The sequence below is a fragment of the Dama dama genome, chromosome 19 (genome assembly GCF_033118175.1).
Source record: "Dama dama isolate Ldn47 chromosome 19, ASM3311817v1, whole genome shotgun sequence".
Taxonomy (NCBI): Eukaryota; Metazoa; Chordata; class Mammalia; order Artiodactyla; family Cervidae; genus Dama; species Dama dama.
In genome coordinates, this window is record NC_083699.1 from 74,706,237 (window position 1) to 74,724,412 (window position 18,176).

Consider the following 18,176-nt stretch of genomic DNA (forward strand, 5'->3'; position numbering starts at 1 on the left):
CTTTTGTGTGGCTCTTCTTTTGGTGAAGAAACACTCTTCCTCACGGAGGGCACGGCCTGGTGGGCAATGCCATTGTCCCTCGGGAGCTTTGTGGCGGGGGCTCACAGCTGCCCCCTGCCCCGCCCCGTCCCAGCTGCCTCCTTCCCTCCCGCCATCTCCGGGGGGCTGCCTCTCGGAGCATCGCGGTTTCTGGGAAAGGCTTCCTGTTGTGGACATAGCTTCGCTCCTCAGGGAGGATCCCGGGTACAGCGGGGTATGCCTTGTGGGAGCGGCTGGTCCCTTAGTCATCAACTACTTGTCTCCAAGACTAGAGGACCATGTGTTCTGCAGCCTGGGGTCTCCCAGAGCCACAAGAAGGTCACACCACCATCCCCCCCGAGGCTGTTCGGGCCCAGAGACAGGCCGGCAGGCAGAGGTTTTCCCAACCAGGCCCCGGGACCACCCAGAGCTGGCGGGAGATGATCTCCGACCTTGGGGGTGGCTCATGGATGATTTGACTGAGAACAGCAAAACATTTTTTAAAAGTGTTTTTCAACAGAACGGGTAGGACAAATAATGTGCCCCAGAGATGCAAGGTCCTGATCCTGGAACCCGAGAATGTTCCCAGGTGGAAGTGTTTGTCAGTCCCCAGGTGGAAGTGTTTGCAGATCCCCAGGTGGAAGCATTTTCAGATCCCAAGGTGGAAGCATTTGCAAATCCCCAGGTGGAAGTGTTTGCAGATGCAAACAGATTGAGGCTCGAGATGCACGGGGGATCCCAGGTCACCCAGGTCACCCAGACAGGCCTAAACGCCTTCACGTACCGAGAAACAAGGGCCCAGCTACAGGAGAAGCAAGGGGAGGTCTGAGACACGGACAGGAGGCGGACGCGGCCACATGCCAAGGAACACCGCCAGGGACCTGGGAAGCCAGGAGAGGCAGGAGGCCCCACCCCGTGTCTTTCCAGGGAGCACAGCCCTGTGACTCCCTGGCTGCGGGGGGATGACGGTCCGTTGCTTTCTGTCCCCATCAGTGATCCTTTGTTTCTGCAATCCCAAGACGAGCGCAGGTTCCTGTCAGTGGAATCATCAGGATATAGTTGGGTGTTTCACTTCTTTCACTCAACACAATATTCTGCTGACTTTTTAAAAATTTATTTATTTATTTGGCTGCATTAAGTCTTAGTTGCAGCATGTAGGATCTACGTTCCATCATGCAGATTATTCATTGCCACACTCAGACTCTCTAGTTGTGGCTTTTTTCTCAGCAGAAGAGCTTGTTAGCTTTCCCACCAGGGATCAAACCTGCATCCCCTTCATTGCAAGGCAGATTCTTAACCACCGGACCCCCAAGAAAGTCCCTTTTTTAACAAATCAGTTCAGTTCAGTTGCTCACTCGTGTCTGACTCTTTGCGACCCCACTGCAGCACACCAGGCTTCTCTGTCCTTCACCAACTCCTGGAGCTTGCTCAAACTCATGTCCATCGAGTCAGTGATGCCATCCATCTCATCCTCTGTCGTCCCCTTCTCCTCCTGCCTTCAATCTTTCCCAGCATCAGGGTCGTTTCCAAGAAGTCAGTTCTTCACATCAGGTGGCCAAAGTATTGGAGTTCCAGCTTCAGCATCAGTCTTACCAATGTATATTCAGGACTGATTTCCTTTAGGATGGACTGGTTGGATCTCCTTGCAGTCCAAGAGACTCTCAAGAGTCTTCTCCAACACCACAGTTCAAAAGCATCAATTCTTCGGCGCTCAGATTTCTTTAGGGTCCAACTCTCACATCCATACATGACTACTGGAAAAACCATAGACTTCACTAGACAGACCTTTGTTGTCAAAGTAATGTCTCTGCTTTTTAATATGCTGTCTAAGTTGGTCATAACTTTCTTTCCAAGGAGTAAGCATCTTTTAATTTCATGGTTGCAGTCACCATATGCAGTGATTTTGGAGCCCCCCAAAAATAAAGTCTCTCACTATTTCCATTGTTTCCCTATTTGCCATGAAGTGATGGGACCAGATGTCATGATCTTCTTTTTCTGAATGTTGAGTTTTTTAACAAATAATTAAAAAAAAATTTTTTTTTTTTTTGGCTGCCCCAGGTCTTAGTCACAGCATGTGGGATCTAGTTTCCTGACCAGGGATTGAATCTGGACCCCCTGCACTGGGAGCAGGGAGTCTTAGCCACTGGACCACCAGGAAGGTCCTCAATATTCTGCTGCTTTTAATAAAATACTTCAGACATACAAAAAGATGGAAAGAATAACCACCCCACTGAAGAAAGAAACCCTCACAGAGGGAGCCGGAGCCCTGCCTGTGCCCTCTCACGGCACATGCGTGTGTCCCTAGACAGCATTGCAGTGTCATACGTGTCGTGGTACAGCCGTCCTTCTCCGCTCAGCTCTGCACTTCCGAGATCGGCGGTGTTGACAGGTGCTGCCCCGGCTCATCCGCATCCCTGTCGTTTTCCATCCGGCGGCTTTGCGCACCCACACTGATGGGCTTTTGTCTCCAGTACTTCGTTGTGACCCTTGGTGCCGCCACTAACTTTTTAAAAAAAACAATTTTATTTATGTTTGGCTGTGCTGGGTCTTCATTGCCATTAGGGCTTTTCTTTAGTTGTGGAGAGCGAGGGCTCCTCTCTAGTTGTGGTGTGCAGGCCTCTCACTGTGCTGGCTTCTCTTGTTGCAGAGAATGGCCTCTAGGCCTCTGGGTGCAGCCTTCAGTAATTGCGGCTCTAGGGCACAGGCTCAGTAGTTGCAACACACGGGCTGAGCTGCCCCGTGGCATATGGGATCTTCCCGGATCAGGATCAAATTTGTGTCTCCTGCATTGGCAGGCGGATTCTTTACCACTTGAGCCTCCAGGGAAGCCCAGACATGAACATTTCTGAACACAGAGGCTGATCCTTACGGATCACCATTATGAACTGGCCACTGTTCTCAGCATTTCATCTATATTCCTTCAGTTTAGGTCTCATGACTTAACCTCTGTGCTTCTACCAGACAGAAAGAAACTCACCCCTCTGTTGTGTAAGCTGCTGATATTCTGGGTGTGGGCTGCTCACAGGAGTGCTTAGGCAGGAGGAGGGGGCAGCTCTGGAGGAAGGGGGCCAAGGCTGGGGTGTGGGCAGCAGATTCCTTCTGGAGGCTAGGGGGAGGGTCTGTCCCTGGCTCTCCTAGCTTCTGGAGGTCTGCTGGCAATTCTTGAGGTTGCTTGGGGTGTAGAAGCATTGCTTTGACCTCCAGCTCCATCTTCAAACAGTGTCCTCCCTCTGTATGTGTCTCTTTCCATGTCACCCCCTTTTATAAGGAGCCAGGTCATTACGTTAGGGCTAATCTAATGACCTCATCTTAATTAACTGCATCTAGAACAACCTTATTCCAGATAAGGTCACATTCTGAGGTGCTGGGTTAGGACTTCAGCGTGGATTTGGAGGGGACTCAGCCCCTGACAGCCCCCGACACAGCCTCCCAGTGTTGGGACAGCTCCACCCTGACACACATTGGGTCTGACAGAAAGCAGGGTCAGGACCCAGTTCAGGCCGGGTTGGAATGCTGACTGCAGGGTCCTTGGGCAGGTTGCCCTGATTTCCAGTCTATAAGAAGGAGATGAGATCAACACTACAGGTATGGAATCAAGTCAAACGGGATCAGGTGCCCCCACTGTCACGGTAAGTCTCAGCATGGTAATAGCACCACCCCTCTCCCTTGATCCTCTTCCCTGTCTCCCCCTTCTCCAGGCTCTGCCTCGTGTGACGTGGCTCTGTGCTCACATGCACTCGTTTCCCAGGACTTGCACACCCTTGAGACTTACATCAACCCATCAATGTGCGATGGGACTGGATCTAAACTCTTCTGGGAGCAGTTCCAAAAGCTAGTTATTTGAGAACAGATTTTTAATACTCAGTTGAGAGCCTGAACCTCCCTGTATCTATTCCTAAGACTGTTTCCCTCTTCCACCCATTATTGAGAAATGGGATCCCAGGAACCCAGAGGGTCTCCAACCAATCAGCATGGATTAAGTTCTTTAGAAAGCATGCTTTGACATAATTGCTAACAGCATAATTTGTGTGGAGCTGTCACCTCCAATCACTGTTCCTGTGAACAAAGGGAGTCCTCAGGGGTGAAGAGATGGCTGATGAAAGAGCTCTGTGGTTGACTGTTTGCTAGCACTGGGGAAACAGTGAAGTTTCTTTCTGCAGGACTTCTCAGAGCCTTCAATATGCTAATGAGCATCAAGACTCTCTGTGAAAGTGAAAAAGTTAGTCACTCATTTATGTCCAATTCTTTGGGATCCCATGGACAGAGGAGCCTGGCAGGCTACAGTCCATGGGATTCTCTAGACAAGAATACTGGAGTGGGTTGCATTCTCTTTTCCAGGGGATCTTCCTGACCTAGGGATCAAACCCAGATCTCCCACATTGTGGGTAGATTCTTCTCTCTGAGCCACAAGGAAGCTGGTTCAAGACTCTTGTGTATCAGCTATAATTCAGTTCTCCTGCAAGTGATAGAAACCCCAGATGACAATGGCTCCATTCAAGTTAGAGGAGTTTCTTTCTCTCTCACCGAATCACAGTGCAGAGGCCAGCAGTTCCATCATCAGCAGAAACCCAACATCTTTCTAACTTGCCACTCTTGCAATCGCAACACAGGCTTCTACCTCATGATCCCAGAGGGCTGCTAATGCACCAGCCATTATGTGTAGGTTCCAGTGAGCAGGGAGAAGGGGATAAAGAAGGGTGCCCTTTTCCCTTTGTCACACTTCCACTTGGAGCCTATTGGTTGATCCATCTGCCAACACAACAGTGCAACTTTGGGGGAATTTGAAAAAGGCAATCCCCCTACCAGACACAGGCCTGAGGACACACAGCTTGACAATGCCACAGTGCCTTTGTGCAAACTGGAAAAATGGTGAATTAGTCCATCACTATCCTTTCTCGAGGCAGACCTGGGACACAGCCCTGTGCTGGGGACCCACTAGGTTAAGCAGAGGGTATGTTCTCTAGGCCCACCATCTCTGCTCCAAACTCTCACACTGGGCACAGCTGGTAGTAGTCAGCACGGGAGGCTGCCCTGCCCCCTGACCTGAATGTGGGAACATGGCCAATTTCAGCTGCAGGGGAGGCTGGGAAGTGGAATCTTTATTCAGTGGCCACAGGCTCAGCTTAAAATAGGGGTGTTGTTCCAAAGAAGTCCTAAGGAAGAAAAAACTAGGGTGCTGGTTTGAGTCTCTGCCACACCTTCACCCCAGCAACCCTTTAAAATGAAACCCCAAATGACAGACAGCTGGCTTAGGACACTGGTGGCCCAGAGGGCAAGCTGGTGTAATACCTTGGGTCCAAACCCATGGTCATTCCACACAGCTGATGGGCATTCCCTGCTGGGGTGGTGGACATGGGTCACGCTTGGCGGTACCCAGCAGGAAGGGGTCTCCCTGGGCTGTGGTTGCCTCATCTCATGACTCACATCCTGGGGGGAATCCAAGTCCACCTCCCACCCTCTGGACCAGAGCAGCAGTCACTCTCCCACCAACCCAGGCAGCTAGGTGCAGGCCCCGACATGCTTGGAGAAGAGACTCGCCGCCCTGACCAGGACCAGGGCCTGGGCCACCAGGAGGGAGGGGGGATGTGGAGCTTCTCCACAGGGTCTGGCTGGCATGCAGAGGGCAGCGCTGCCCCACCCGCAGGTGGCAGCAGCATGACTGCCTCCCCATCCCTGGTGTGACCCACTGTGGGTGGGCGGCCAGTCCGAGCCGGCCTCCAGCTTCCTGTCAGTTGGATCCCCAGGTGGTCCCCCTTCTGAACAAGCCCCGGGCTGTGGGGGTCATGGCAGAAGCCCTGAGGTGGCGCATCCCTTCCACCACCACTGCCAGGGATGGCTGGGTTTCCATCCTGCCCGCGTTCTATGTCACAGCTGAGCGCAGGGTGGGTTCCAGGAGAACGCACACTTCCTGGAGCCGAGCCAGTCAGAGAAGGAAGCAGCTGTCCTCCGTGTCAGTCTGGGAGGGATTGGGAGGACTCCTGCCCCTATTAACATGGAAATACCGTCTTCAGCAGAAATACCTTCCCAAATATTCACTGGAAGGACTGATGCTGAAGCTGAAGCACCAATACTTGGGCCACCTGATGCAAAGAGCCAACTAATTGGAAAAGACCCTGATGGGAAAGATTGAAGGCAGGAAGAAAAGGGGACGACAGAGGATGAGATGGTTGGATGGCATCATAAATTCAGTGGACATGAGTTTGAGCAGACTCTGGGAGACAGTGATGGACAGGGAAGCCTGGCATCCTGCTATCCATAGGGCTGCAAGGAGTTGGACACAACTGAGCAACTGAACCACTGCAGTGCTTCATTCCTTAGAAAACTGGTGTGGCTCACATGCCTCCACATGGACGCAGAGGTGTGCAGACTAACATGATTTATCTACCAAATTAGTCAGTATCAAGAGAGAAGCAGCAGTGAGGGGTGCTGGGCATGCACGCCCCCTTCCCGGGGGCGGGCCTCTGCCAGCTCCAGAGCAGGGGAAATCAAACTCGGACAATCCCTGGAGAAGGTGGCCTGGCAGCAAGGGCCTTAAAATGCTCCCTCCTGCACCAGGTAGCACTGAGCTCCCAGCAGGGATCAGGTACTGGGGCTTCCTTGCTCGTGGGAGGAGTCATACAAGAAATAAAACACCTGGAGAGGGCTAGAGACCAACAGAGGACAGATAAAAAGTACAGTGTGCACACATGGAGGAGAATTTAGACTTGAAAAGGAACATCCCAGCACACGGATGAGCCTGCAGGACGTGATGCCAAGTGAAGTAAGCTGGTCACCGAAGGACAAACACCGGAAGGTCCCACTCACAGAGGCCCCTGAAGGAGTCAGCTTCCCAGAGATGGGAAGTGAGAATAGTGGGGGCCAGGGGCAGAGTCAGGGTGACGGGAAATGAAATAAATTGTGCACTCATGGTAAATGTTATGATATGTGTACTTAACCACAATTTCACACAGAAAGGAAAATCAAAGAAAGGGTTGAAGAGCCCCAGGGGGCAGAACGGCCGCATATCCCAACAGATGGGCGGGACTGCCCAGTAAGGGCCCAGCAGGCTGAAGGCACAGCCGGTGCAAAGGCCCTGGGGTGGGAAAAGCTCTCCAAGTCAGGGGAGGGGCCGGGGGAGCAGGTTCAGAGCTGAGTCAGAGGGTGGTCGGTCCCTCCGTGGAGGCGGCCTGGTGGGTTCCCGCCTGGCCCACTGTGTCCTGCAGGAGCATACTTGCCCTGCCCTGCGTAGCACACCCAGCCTCCATCACTGTGCTGCCCGGGTGGCTGGTGTGGAAGTCCCCTGCCCATCTGCGACCTCTGTCAGATCACCAGCATCTCAGGCAGCACTGGGCCTCCTGCAGCCTCAGTGAAGGCAGTGCGTGGCCAGGTACACTCTTGACAGGTGAGGGGTGAGTTACCAAGTCGGGAGAGAGAGGGGGCGGGAGGCAGAGCCACCTTGTGGCATGTCCCCCGTGGCCTAGTCAGGCTCAAGATGGCACCGCAGGGTCAAAGGTAAGCTTCACACCCTGGATGAGGCAGGTGTCTGCTGGAGGAGCGAGGTGCCTGGCAAGATGGGTCATGGGCACCCCAGCCCTTTTGGTGCCTTTCTGGGGCCCAGCACCAACATCGGGGAAGGCTAGTGACTGGATCCAGAGCCAGCATCAAGATTAACATGACTCGCTCTTCTCTTGGGTCCATGGTGCCCGATACGGTGGAGAGGAGGCCCCGTGAGGGCACGGCACGGCAGAGCACAGGGGCAAAGGCCACTCAGGTGGGTACCCCCCAGTGGCATCAGGCAATGCGGATGTCCATCTGCTCACACTTCCCATGTCCAGCAGCCAGCCCGACTCAGGGCACAGCTGCCAGCGTCTGCAGCAACCCCTGCTCATGTGTGTTGGGAAGCAGATGCGGTGCCTGGAACCACTGCGTGTCGCCTGGGCTTCCTTACAACATGGCGGCTGGGACCCAAGGGCGTATGTCCTGAGAGGTAGATTTCCAGGAGGACGAAAGCCATGTTTGTTCTGACCTCGGACCCTAGCGACACAACCGTTGCCTCCTATCCTGACGTCAAGATGGCACCAGACCTCACCGGGTTCCCAGAGAGGGCGACCTGCTTGGAAGACGAAGTTCCCCAAGAGCTTCAGGACCTGGAAATACCATTGTGTCCACTGGGAAACTCACCTGCTGAGACCCCACAGCTGCAAAGAGGAACAGCTCAGTGCAGAAAGCCAGGATCTAACGGCTTTAGGTCACGCAACAGTAAGGCGGAGATCATCAGACAGCCCCTTCAATGCTGAATAAAAACGATTTCTAGCATCGTTTTTCCCCTTCTCGATTCTCACATTTAATTCCTGGCCTCTGGTGCAAAGAGCTTGCTGTGCATGCTGCCCACCCCCCTCAATTTGGACAAGGCCCCACCTCATCTGAGACTTGGCTGGTCCTCAGGACCCACTCACTCCTAATGCCCTCCCACCTGGACATCCTTCCTGGGGTGTGCACCTTTGGAAAGGTACAATCCTTGAAAAATAGCATTTTCTACATTCCTCATTTACCTAAATGGGATGGTGAAATGGGTCTGGTTCTACTTCCTTTTTCTCCCCTCAAACTGACCCTTAAAATCTTGTTTTCAGTACATGTTTTGTGGCTCACTTCCATTTCGGATGTAGAAGCCACGAGAACACTACTCACAGCCTATCAACGAGGAAAAGTGGAGGATCTACAAGATCTTTAACTCTTCTTGAGCTCATAGAGCTGAGGCTGCGAGGCGACCAGGTGACTGAATTCTGAAGAGGGACAAGCCCCTCCAAGTCAGGTGGGGGTGGGGCACAGACTTGGGCAGCCTGGCCTTTGAGGACCATCCCCGCCCTCAACTCGGGGGTGAGCATCATCTCACAGGTGTGCAGGGCAGGGCAGGATGGGACTGGAGAGGCCCCCCAACCCCCAGGGTGAGCCGGCATGCAACCCCACCCACCACTCAAACCCTTCCTTCCTTTGAAGCAAAAACCTTAATCTAATGGGGGAGGAAACTGGCCCCCCACCCCAGGCAACCTGGGTGAAGACTGCTGCTTCTGGGCAGGAGTGGGTAACATTTCAGGCCCAGGCACAAGGGCCCCAGGCCCCCACCCCGATACACGGCAGGGTCTGCGGCAGAGGCATGAGAGACCAGACCGCTGGCCAGGCTGACCCTGGAGGCCCAGGACACAGGACTTGCTCACGAACAGAACATCTGCCTCCACCTGAGGTGGGGGGACGAGAGCAGAGACACCCCCCACCCCAGGGTGGGGATGGGTGCACAGGGCCGACTGAAAACTGGAGGCAGGGCAGGAACACGGAGGGAGACCTTCTGGCAGGAGGAATCTGAAGGCCATGAAAGCCACGCTGAAACTAAACCCCACACCCAGCTTGTCGGCTCAGCAGACGGACTCAGCCCCACACTGCGGGCCAACTGGAGGGTGCGTCCACTTCCGGGGCCCAGGACTCTTGGCTTTGGTCTGTTGTTCTATAGAAAGCATCCGGCATTTGGTCAGGAGTCATGAGAATCAGCAAAGAGAAAACCACCCATCCTCAGAACCAGACCTGAGAGTATCCGCCTGCCACCCATTGTCCATTCCTGCATCCATCAACTGCACGGCCGCTCCACTCGGCAGGGACCCCCGGGGGCTTCTTGATTCTCGCTGCCACGGATAGCACCCGCGTGCATCACTGTAGGTCCCACATGACCCTGTAGGAGCCTTCTGGTGGAGCCTGTAGGACCACAGAGCCCATCTTCATCTCCTTGGGGACCGCTTGGTTCCGTGACAACCGCCCCAGCAATACTCCAACCAGCAGCAGCCAACAGTAGGGCCCCCCGCTAACAGTAGGGCCGGATAAAGGGTCTCCATGTGTGTGCCTCCGATGAGGCCAAGGCCCAGACATCTTCATGTACTTGTTGGCCGCGTGGCTTTTCTTTTCAGGGGACTATTAAGATCCTCTGCCATTTTCTCCTGATTTCCAACAATTCTCCCTTAACCCTAAATGTGAACTCCTTGCCAGCTTTAGCATTAAAAAAGAGGGGGAGAAGGCTTCCTCCCAGATTGTCGCCTGTTCACAGTCCAGGCTCTCCTTCTCCTGATGTGGCTGCATCTCCCAGGGCCTCCACCGAAGACTCACATGTGTCTCGTAGGTCTTCTTCACCCTGAGTAACTATGATCAGCTCCCACGTTACCTTCTGCTGGCTTCACACACCAACCCCAGGACCCCTGCATCTGGCTTGGCCCTGGCCTCACTACACTACCGTGAGGCTGCTCTGATCAAAGCCGCCCTGGTTCCCATCCAGTGTCCTCCACGCTCAGCTCCTCCTCTAAACTCTCCCCTCTGGCTTCACTTCCTGCAACATTTCCTCCAGCTCTATGGCCATCCTCCTGCCAACAGAACTCTCTGGCTGGAAAACTCAGGTCTACACTCAGAGAGCATACACTACTGAGGGCTTCACCTCTTATTTCTGACATGGACTGATTGTGGTGTTAATACTGGAAGAAAACTGAGTTAACACGAAGCAAAGTATTTTTAAAATATACCCAATTTTTTTCTACCAACCATTTTCTAAAGATGTATAAGCAACTAAAGCCACTAATTTCATTAAAATGTTCCTTTTCAGAGATACTGGAATAAAAGAATTCCTGCTTTATCCCTGTATATTAAACCCATCACTGACTTTTACAGATTGCATTTTTTTATAAATGTATCTTTTCTCCTCCATTTATTTAATTTTTTGGCTTCACCTGGTGTGGCTTGTGCGATTTTAGTTCCCTGACCAGGGATGGAGTCTGGACCCTGGGCAGTGAAGGCACTGCCCCAGTGAAGGCACAAGGACCCCCAGGGATTCCCTCCAGGCCCCAGTTTTGGGTTGTTTCAACAGTGATATAAAAAGTGGGAACACTTGTATGAGACAATGCCTCAGTACCATTTGTATGTAAATTACTCACCAAATCATTTAGGTAAGAAACACTAACTAGTTATTTTTAGACCAATTAGAGATGAGACAGACCGGACCCTGCTTTGCAGAGGCCAGACCTGGGCCTGGGGGTCAGTGTGATGAGCAGAGTGGTCACTGGAAGCTGGCCGTAGGCTGAGACGCCTGCCCCCTAGGCCGGCATTCATTGTCATTAAGCGATAGCTCTACTGTTTGACGAATTTTAGTTTAAAAATGGTACCGAAGTAAGCCAGAAAGATAAACACCAATACAGTATACTAACGCATATATACGGAATTTAGAAAGATGGTAACGATAACCCTATATGCAAAACAGAAAAAGAGACACAGATGTATAGAACAGACTTTTGGACTCTGTGGGAGAAGGCGAGGGTGGGATGATCTGAGAGAACAGCATCGAAACATGTATATTATCATGTGTGAAACAGATCGCCAGTCTAGATTGGATGCATGAGACAAGTGCCTGGGGCTGGTGCACTGGGAAGACCCAGAGGGATGGGATGGGGAGGGAGGCGGGAGGTGGGATTGGGATGGGGAACACATGAAAATCCATGGCTGATTCATGTCAATGTATGGCAAAAACCACTACAATATTGTAAATTAGCCTCCAACTAATAAAAATAACGGGGAAAAAATGGTACGGAGATCTTAGGTCTTAGTGAAAATAAGAGGGTCTGTCTGTAAAATGGCAAAAATAATTTGTGCTAAGAATTTCTTCTTAGAGGGTATAGAGCATAGCACGTGGGCTAAACGTAATATACATTATTTAGGACATCTGCATGATAGATACAACAGAATGCAAAACACTGAACATCTGGCCCAAATACAGTTCTGTTCAGGATTTGCCAGGTCATTGCTTTTTAAAAACATTTATTTTTGGCCGTGCTGGGTCTTTGTCGCTGTGCGGGCTTTCTCTATGGACAGCTGTGGTGCGCAGGTTTCTCATCACAGCGCGTCCTGTTGCAGCATGGGCTCTGGGCACATGCGCTTAGCTGCTCCTCGCCATGAGCAATCTTCCTGAACCAGGGATCCATCCCAGGTCCCCTGCATTGGCAGGCGGATCCTTAACCACTGGGGCAATCCCCAGATTGTTATTTACTCGTTTCTCTTTTGAGAGAATATTATTAGTCAAGTATTATAATCTTATAAACCAACTTCTTCTTGTTATGAATGAAGCACTTGAAGCCTAGAGGGGTTGAAGGCTTGACCAAGGTCTCGCCAGGTGAAATTTCACGCTCACCCTCTCCCCTCTGACCTAAAGGAGTTGGAGACAGAATAGGGTGACTGTCTTCTGTCAAATCGACAAGAACCATGTCTTAAAACAACATACTTCACCACTGTCATTCCTCACTCCAGCCAGGTCCACAATTTTACATGCACTTAAAAAAAATACTTTAGTTTGCAGACTTAAGCCTCTATGCATAAACCTTAGCCTCTACATATAAACCTTAGCCTCTGTGTATAAACAGTTTGGCAGTTAAAACTCTCTGACAGTGGTTTAATGGACTCTTCAGTGCAACCAAGAATTTCTTGGCAGGAAATTTCACATTAGGAACTACAAAAGGTAAGACCTTACTGATGAATTGTTTTCTTCTCATTATTATCAGAATAATACTACAATAAAAAACAAACTGAAGCTTTCCATTTTTTTTTCCTGGAAGACCAGTGACTACCTCAAGAAACTCAGAAAACACTCGAAGATGCAAATGGGCCTGAGTGCTCCAGGGTGGTGCAATCCTAATTTATTAGAATCTCTGGGGGTCACGACAAACCCCAAGTGTCACCAGCAAACATGTCAACATCTGAATGTTGTCCTTAAAATGGAAAAGCATCTGTGGTGACATGAGTTTTAGAAAATAAAACGTCCATAAGCATGTTTCTGTTTTTAATTTTTTTGCTTTGATAAATCAGTTGCTTCACAAAAATCCCTTTCAAAGACAACAATCCAAGAAAACATTGTTACAGCATTCACATTTAAAGATTGTCAGTTCACAGACCAGACAGAACTAAATTAGGGGAGGGTGGCTGGGGTTTTTTCCTGTCCCTAACTAGGATTATGTGGAGAACCCTGGGACCCGGGCCACGGTGGCTCCAGCATCAGGGCCCTGTGGTCTTTGAGCGAGCTGGGGCCGTGGCCCACCTTAGGTTGCACGCTGGACAAACACTTACACTGCTTCATTTCTGGAATCAGAACATGAAAGCTGTGTTACTGCGGCAGCTGGAGTGTGGCTAGACGTGGCCCAGCCATCTGCTACCCGCTCAAGAGCTGAGCAGCAGGTAACACGACACTCTCAACCTGGGTTGCAAGACACAGTCAAAACCATCCTTCAGGGAAAGGAATTTAACAAGAGCAAATTCCTTTAAGATGAGAGCTCAGCAGGGTTGTGCTCTCTCAAATGCTCTAAAAACCCCAGGGGCTGGGAAATGGGTCTTTATTAGGTGCCAGCTAACTACCAATGCCCCAGACAGTGGCTTATGAACCAAAATAGCCTGCCTGTTGGGTTAAGATCCCATTAGTTACTCATGAGAAGAGCAGCATGGAGCCCAGGTGCATGCATGGAGCCCATTCTCGAATGATCTTTATCCTAGTCCTCTGAATATAGGGACCAGGATGCAGACTTCAGCTGCGGGGAGCAAGGACTGCGACCCCAGGCACTGACTGCCGGACCCCAACACGGCCCTGATGTGGCCCCATGTCCCCAGCTCCAGGGAACAGGATTTCTGCTTGGGGAAACTGACCTGGAGTGACCACAGGTCGTGGTCACCAACCTGAACCTGAGGTCAGAGGGACGGAGGGAGGTGAGGGAGGGAGGAGGTGGCTGGCCAGCTTCCACAGGGTCTCGTCTTAAATCCTAACTTTGTTGGACTTAAAACAATCTTTCAAACTGGTATAGTTTAAAAGATGTGACTTAAAATATATAAAATTGTTTAAAAGGAACACAATAGCTGCTTTAAAATGTTATTTTCTCCCCCAAAAGAGAGTCAAGTTTTTCTTTTAAATCTCCTGAAATATTTTAAAAGAAATTCCTCTGTATTTCTTGCTTCCTTCTAAGTTATCCAGGAAGTACTCTCCCATGACTACCTTTAATTATTAATAATTTGGGAAGAAAAAGTCAGTTCCAGAAAAAAATCTGCACTTGCTCAAAACACCCCTGGGTAGCCTTGGTCCACAACCAATCACTGTTGCTGCTTTTCAGGAACTGACGACCATTAGACTGTCCTTCAGGGCTTCAGGTGTCCCACTGATGGTGATGCAGAGACATCTTCTGTGAAACCAGGTCCTGTTTCCTCGCTGAGAAAAAGCCTCACTTGAAAGGAAACAGGCGGATGCAAATCCAAACCCAGGGAAACAAACCCAGTCTGCTCTGTGGTCCGTCTGGTCACCAGGAGCCAAAGTCCCACCGTTATCCAGACGTGATGTGATCAAGTCAGGGGAAGAACCACCGACCGAGTGATGACGAGCCGCCGCCCCACCTCCAGGCCCTGCTGGTTCCTGTCCGTCCTGCAGTGGACACGCACTAACCGTGTAACAAAGCCGAGGGTCTGCTCTTTGCCTGCCCTGAGCCAACAGGATGGACGCTTGATAGTAGTATATGACACACGTTCTATGTATAACATACGCTGACCAAAAGCTCCTAAGACAATGCCCAGCTAACATGGCACATCACCACTTAACCGTGGTCAAACTTAAATTAGATGGAAATAGTCAGCAAAAGCTTTAAACTGACCACTGGCTACCACTTCTTAACTTACCTAAGCCCTACTGAGTAAATACCTTGAGATGAACATTTAGATCAAGTGTAAATTACAATCTAAGCAATATATTGACTAAAATTTGAAGATACCAAAATTTCATTAAATAGATGTTTCTTTTATAGTAGAAAATGTGAATTACTACCCTGGGAGAGCAGAGAACCAGACTGCTAGCTAACTGGGGGCAGGTTCATCAAATTTGGCCAATTCAGAACATTCCAAATTGAGCTAGTCAATAAGCGTGTACTGTTTCTCCTCTAGAATTTACCCTTGACATAGTCATAATCCAATTCATAAGGAATTTATAAAAATAGCTTTTTATCCAATAATTCCAGCAAGGTAAAAATAGGAGTTTCTTTTCATATATAGCAAAGGACACAGGCTCACGGAACATGAGAACGGAACCACATTTGAGTCGCCAAACATTCACCACAGGTCACACGCGGTTTATTGTGCTGTCGTCCGCCTCGCACGGGCGGTCTCCAGGTGCAGAGGCTTCTTCCTAATCCCGGGGCTGACAAGTAAACCAGCCCCCTGAGACCTGCCTTAACCACAGAACGAAATTAAAACTGCATAATTGTTCAGAAAATGGCAGCACTAGTCCTTAATCTAATTAGGGGCTCATGGGGCAGAGGGGAGGTGTTTGTCATTCATCACATTTTTAGCGTTAAACCTTTAAAGAATCTCCTTAAAAACACACGCGCGCACACACACACACACGTGCACACACACGCACACACACACCTTGAAAGAAGAAGTCGCTGCACCGGCAAAGACGCCCTGGAAGCTTACTATGAAATACAAAAGTGCACTCTTCTATGCCTACATATAAAACATATTAGAAATAAAACTGTGTAAAATGTTTGCTGTGCAAACTATAAAAAGTGGGGCTGGGCGGCGGGCCTACTGCAGGGAGTCGCTGTTCAGGACCAGCCCACCCAGGTGGCCGGGCGCCAGCGCCGCCCCGCCGTCCCCCGTGCTGTCCACTGAGTCGTCCTCGCTCTGCTCAGCCATCATCACCTGCTGCACCGCCAGCGTGGCCCCGTCCGACGACAGGGACTGCAGGCTGTCCACGTTCATGCTCACGGGCGCGGTGATGGTCACGACGGCTCCTGCGGCACAAGGCGGCGTCACCAGGCCATCGGGGTTCAGAGACCCCCGACTGTGTTTCTGGGACCATCCACAGGGATTTAAGGACTGTCTCTAAGATCGTCCCAGACCCTGCAAAGCTCAGCTCTCTGTCTAGAGAGGGTCTGAGGGTCAGGATGGTAAAGGGGAAAGACGCCTGGGGTGGAACGCAAGCGTCACACCGAGGACAAGGGACCCAGGACACAGGGGAGAGGCCACAGAGGACAGGCAGGCGTGGGGAGACGGAGGCCAGAGGACGGCAGGCCCGTCTGCGAGGGAAAGTGAATGCCTGGAACACACGCTCCTTGTGCTCCAGCCCAACAGCGGGGGAGTGGGGACTGCCAGGTACCCGCGAGCGGGACATGGACGAGAGGCGCTGGGCCGTGAAGGCTCTGCGCCAGAAAACCACACAGCTGGATGAAGCCTGAAGGGACACAGAGGGTGAAATACCAGGCGGTGGGCACATGACACACACACACCCTGCACTGACGCAGGAGGGGCAGAAAGAGGCGGGGGTGACCTTGGGGGTCTGGCCGCACACCCCGCTCTCCCAGGCACCTGGACCAGCACTGTCCTCATGGTCAGATGCAGCAAGACTGTTGTGTGCCCTCGGCTTACCGCCTCACCCGCACCCGCAAGACGGGGTCGCCCAGCCCGGTGCCCACCTTCAGACACAGTCAGCTCACTGGCAGCTGGCTGTGCTGCTCCCGAGGCGATGGAGTCGGGCCAAAACCTCTGGACGGGTCTGTTCTGAGCAGTTTTTTTCTTTGTTTTTGGAGTTTCTGAGCAACTAGAATCCAACATCGGCTGTAGGATTCGTCTTCTCGCGTTGATGAACCTGCGTGAAGGAAATACTCATGTCAAAATGGCCTTTCCAAGGGCCCCGTGGCCTCAACGACAGGCCAGGTTTGCTTCACAAACCACATGAATGTGACCACGTATTCCCTGCTGTAAGAAGGGCTTAAGAATAACACCAAGCATCTCATCTAAACTTCCAGAGAACAGGGCTGTTTTTAGAGTAATTCACTTGAATAAAGACAGACTGTCCCACAATGTCTTTTCTCCACTCTGATTTATTCACGTCTGTGAATTGGGTATTCATGATGACACAGATGACGCTGTTCAAACTGGGGATGTGACATGCCCTTCTCTAAGGAAGCGGCAGGTTAGAGCAGCAGAACCAGGCACCCTGCAGCCTCCGATGTCCGCGGCCCGCAGGCGGTGCGTCTCTGAGAGCCCACCCGGTCAGGCCTTGAGTGTGGACAGATGTCCAGCTCTGAGGCTGCCTAACTGTGAAATACTAACATTCAAAAACATCTCCAATTGCCCGAGGACATATTCTAATGATAGACGTGAACAGGCTGACACCACAGAGCTTCATTCAGAGACCATCTCTGGTCCCTGCGGCTGAGTGTGAGCCGGACTGAAGGGTCACAACAGCCCCTCGGTGCACCACAGACCCCAGCATGACCTGGGAGGGAAGCCCGCTGCCATCTCTGTCTGTCCTTCTCTGTCAAAGCTGCTACGAGGTACAGGCATGAGCTAATGATGGGTGTGCCCAAATTCACTCCAAAATACAATTTTTGCAAATGTAAAAAGAAAGAAAGTCACAAAAGGTTAAAAATAGCCACAAGAAGACTTCAGAAATTTTAGAATTTATAAAAGACACGTATTAAATTGTTACTAATTTTAAAATGAAAAGCTGAGGTCAAACCTTCTAGAAAAGACAATTCTGTTAATAGCACAGAGGAGCAAGTTAGGAATGGCAGGGGCCCACAGGTGAAGAGGCTGACAAGCCACCATCAGCACATTCAGAGACATCGCTCTGTCCTCCGTCCCTCACCCATCCGTCAGTCACTGAACCAAAACACAGCTTCTAAACAGGATGCCGTGAAGACAATGGAGACTATGACAGAAAAAGATGCGACAAAACTCACAGCAACAAAACACTCAAAACTTTTCAACTTTTGTTAACACTCTGTTTAAAAGATCCAACAGGAAATAATCCAAACACCATGGCTTATAATTGCCACTTAAGTCAAAAACAATAGCTCAAAGGCAAGATAGTAGAAATACTTAATGCAGTGCCAAAGCATACCTCCGGCATGTATAACTGCACAAAATGGAAAATTTTTATTGTTTATATTGGAGTCAACCTGACCTTCAAATTTCAACAGTTAAAATGAAAATATAACAATGCTTACAAGTGGTAGACACTGTGTCTCCTTTTATGCATGCCAATGTTATTAAGCTGAAATAATTTCCTACGTCTGAATGATACGTAAAATAATAAGTAAAAAATGAGGCCAACGACGGAAAGCACGATG

General features: G+C 50.7%; 1 protein-coding gene across 3 annotated transcripts in view; it reads right to left on the minus strand.

The window, feature by feature from the left end:
- Positions 1 to 12,839: 12,839 nt before the first annotated feature.
- The window catches only part of PKNOX1 (PBX/knotted 1 homeobox 1), a 44,793-nt gene continuing 39,456 nt past the window's right edge, over positions 12,840 to 18,176 (minus strand). For all 3 annotated transcript variants that reach the window (XM_061167504.1, XM_061167503.1, XM_061167505.1), the window contains 2 exons: positions 16,515 to 16,687; positions 12,840 to 15,833 (listed from right to left, as the gene is read on the minus strand). In XM_061167504.1, the coding sequence (XP_061023487.1) occupies positions 15,625 to 15,833; positions 16,515 to 16,687 (382 nt within the window). In that variant the 3' untranslated portion in view covers positions 12,840 to 15,624. The remainder of the gene's footprint in view (positions 15,834 to 16,514; positions 16,688 to 18,176) is intronic.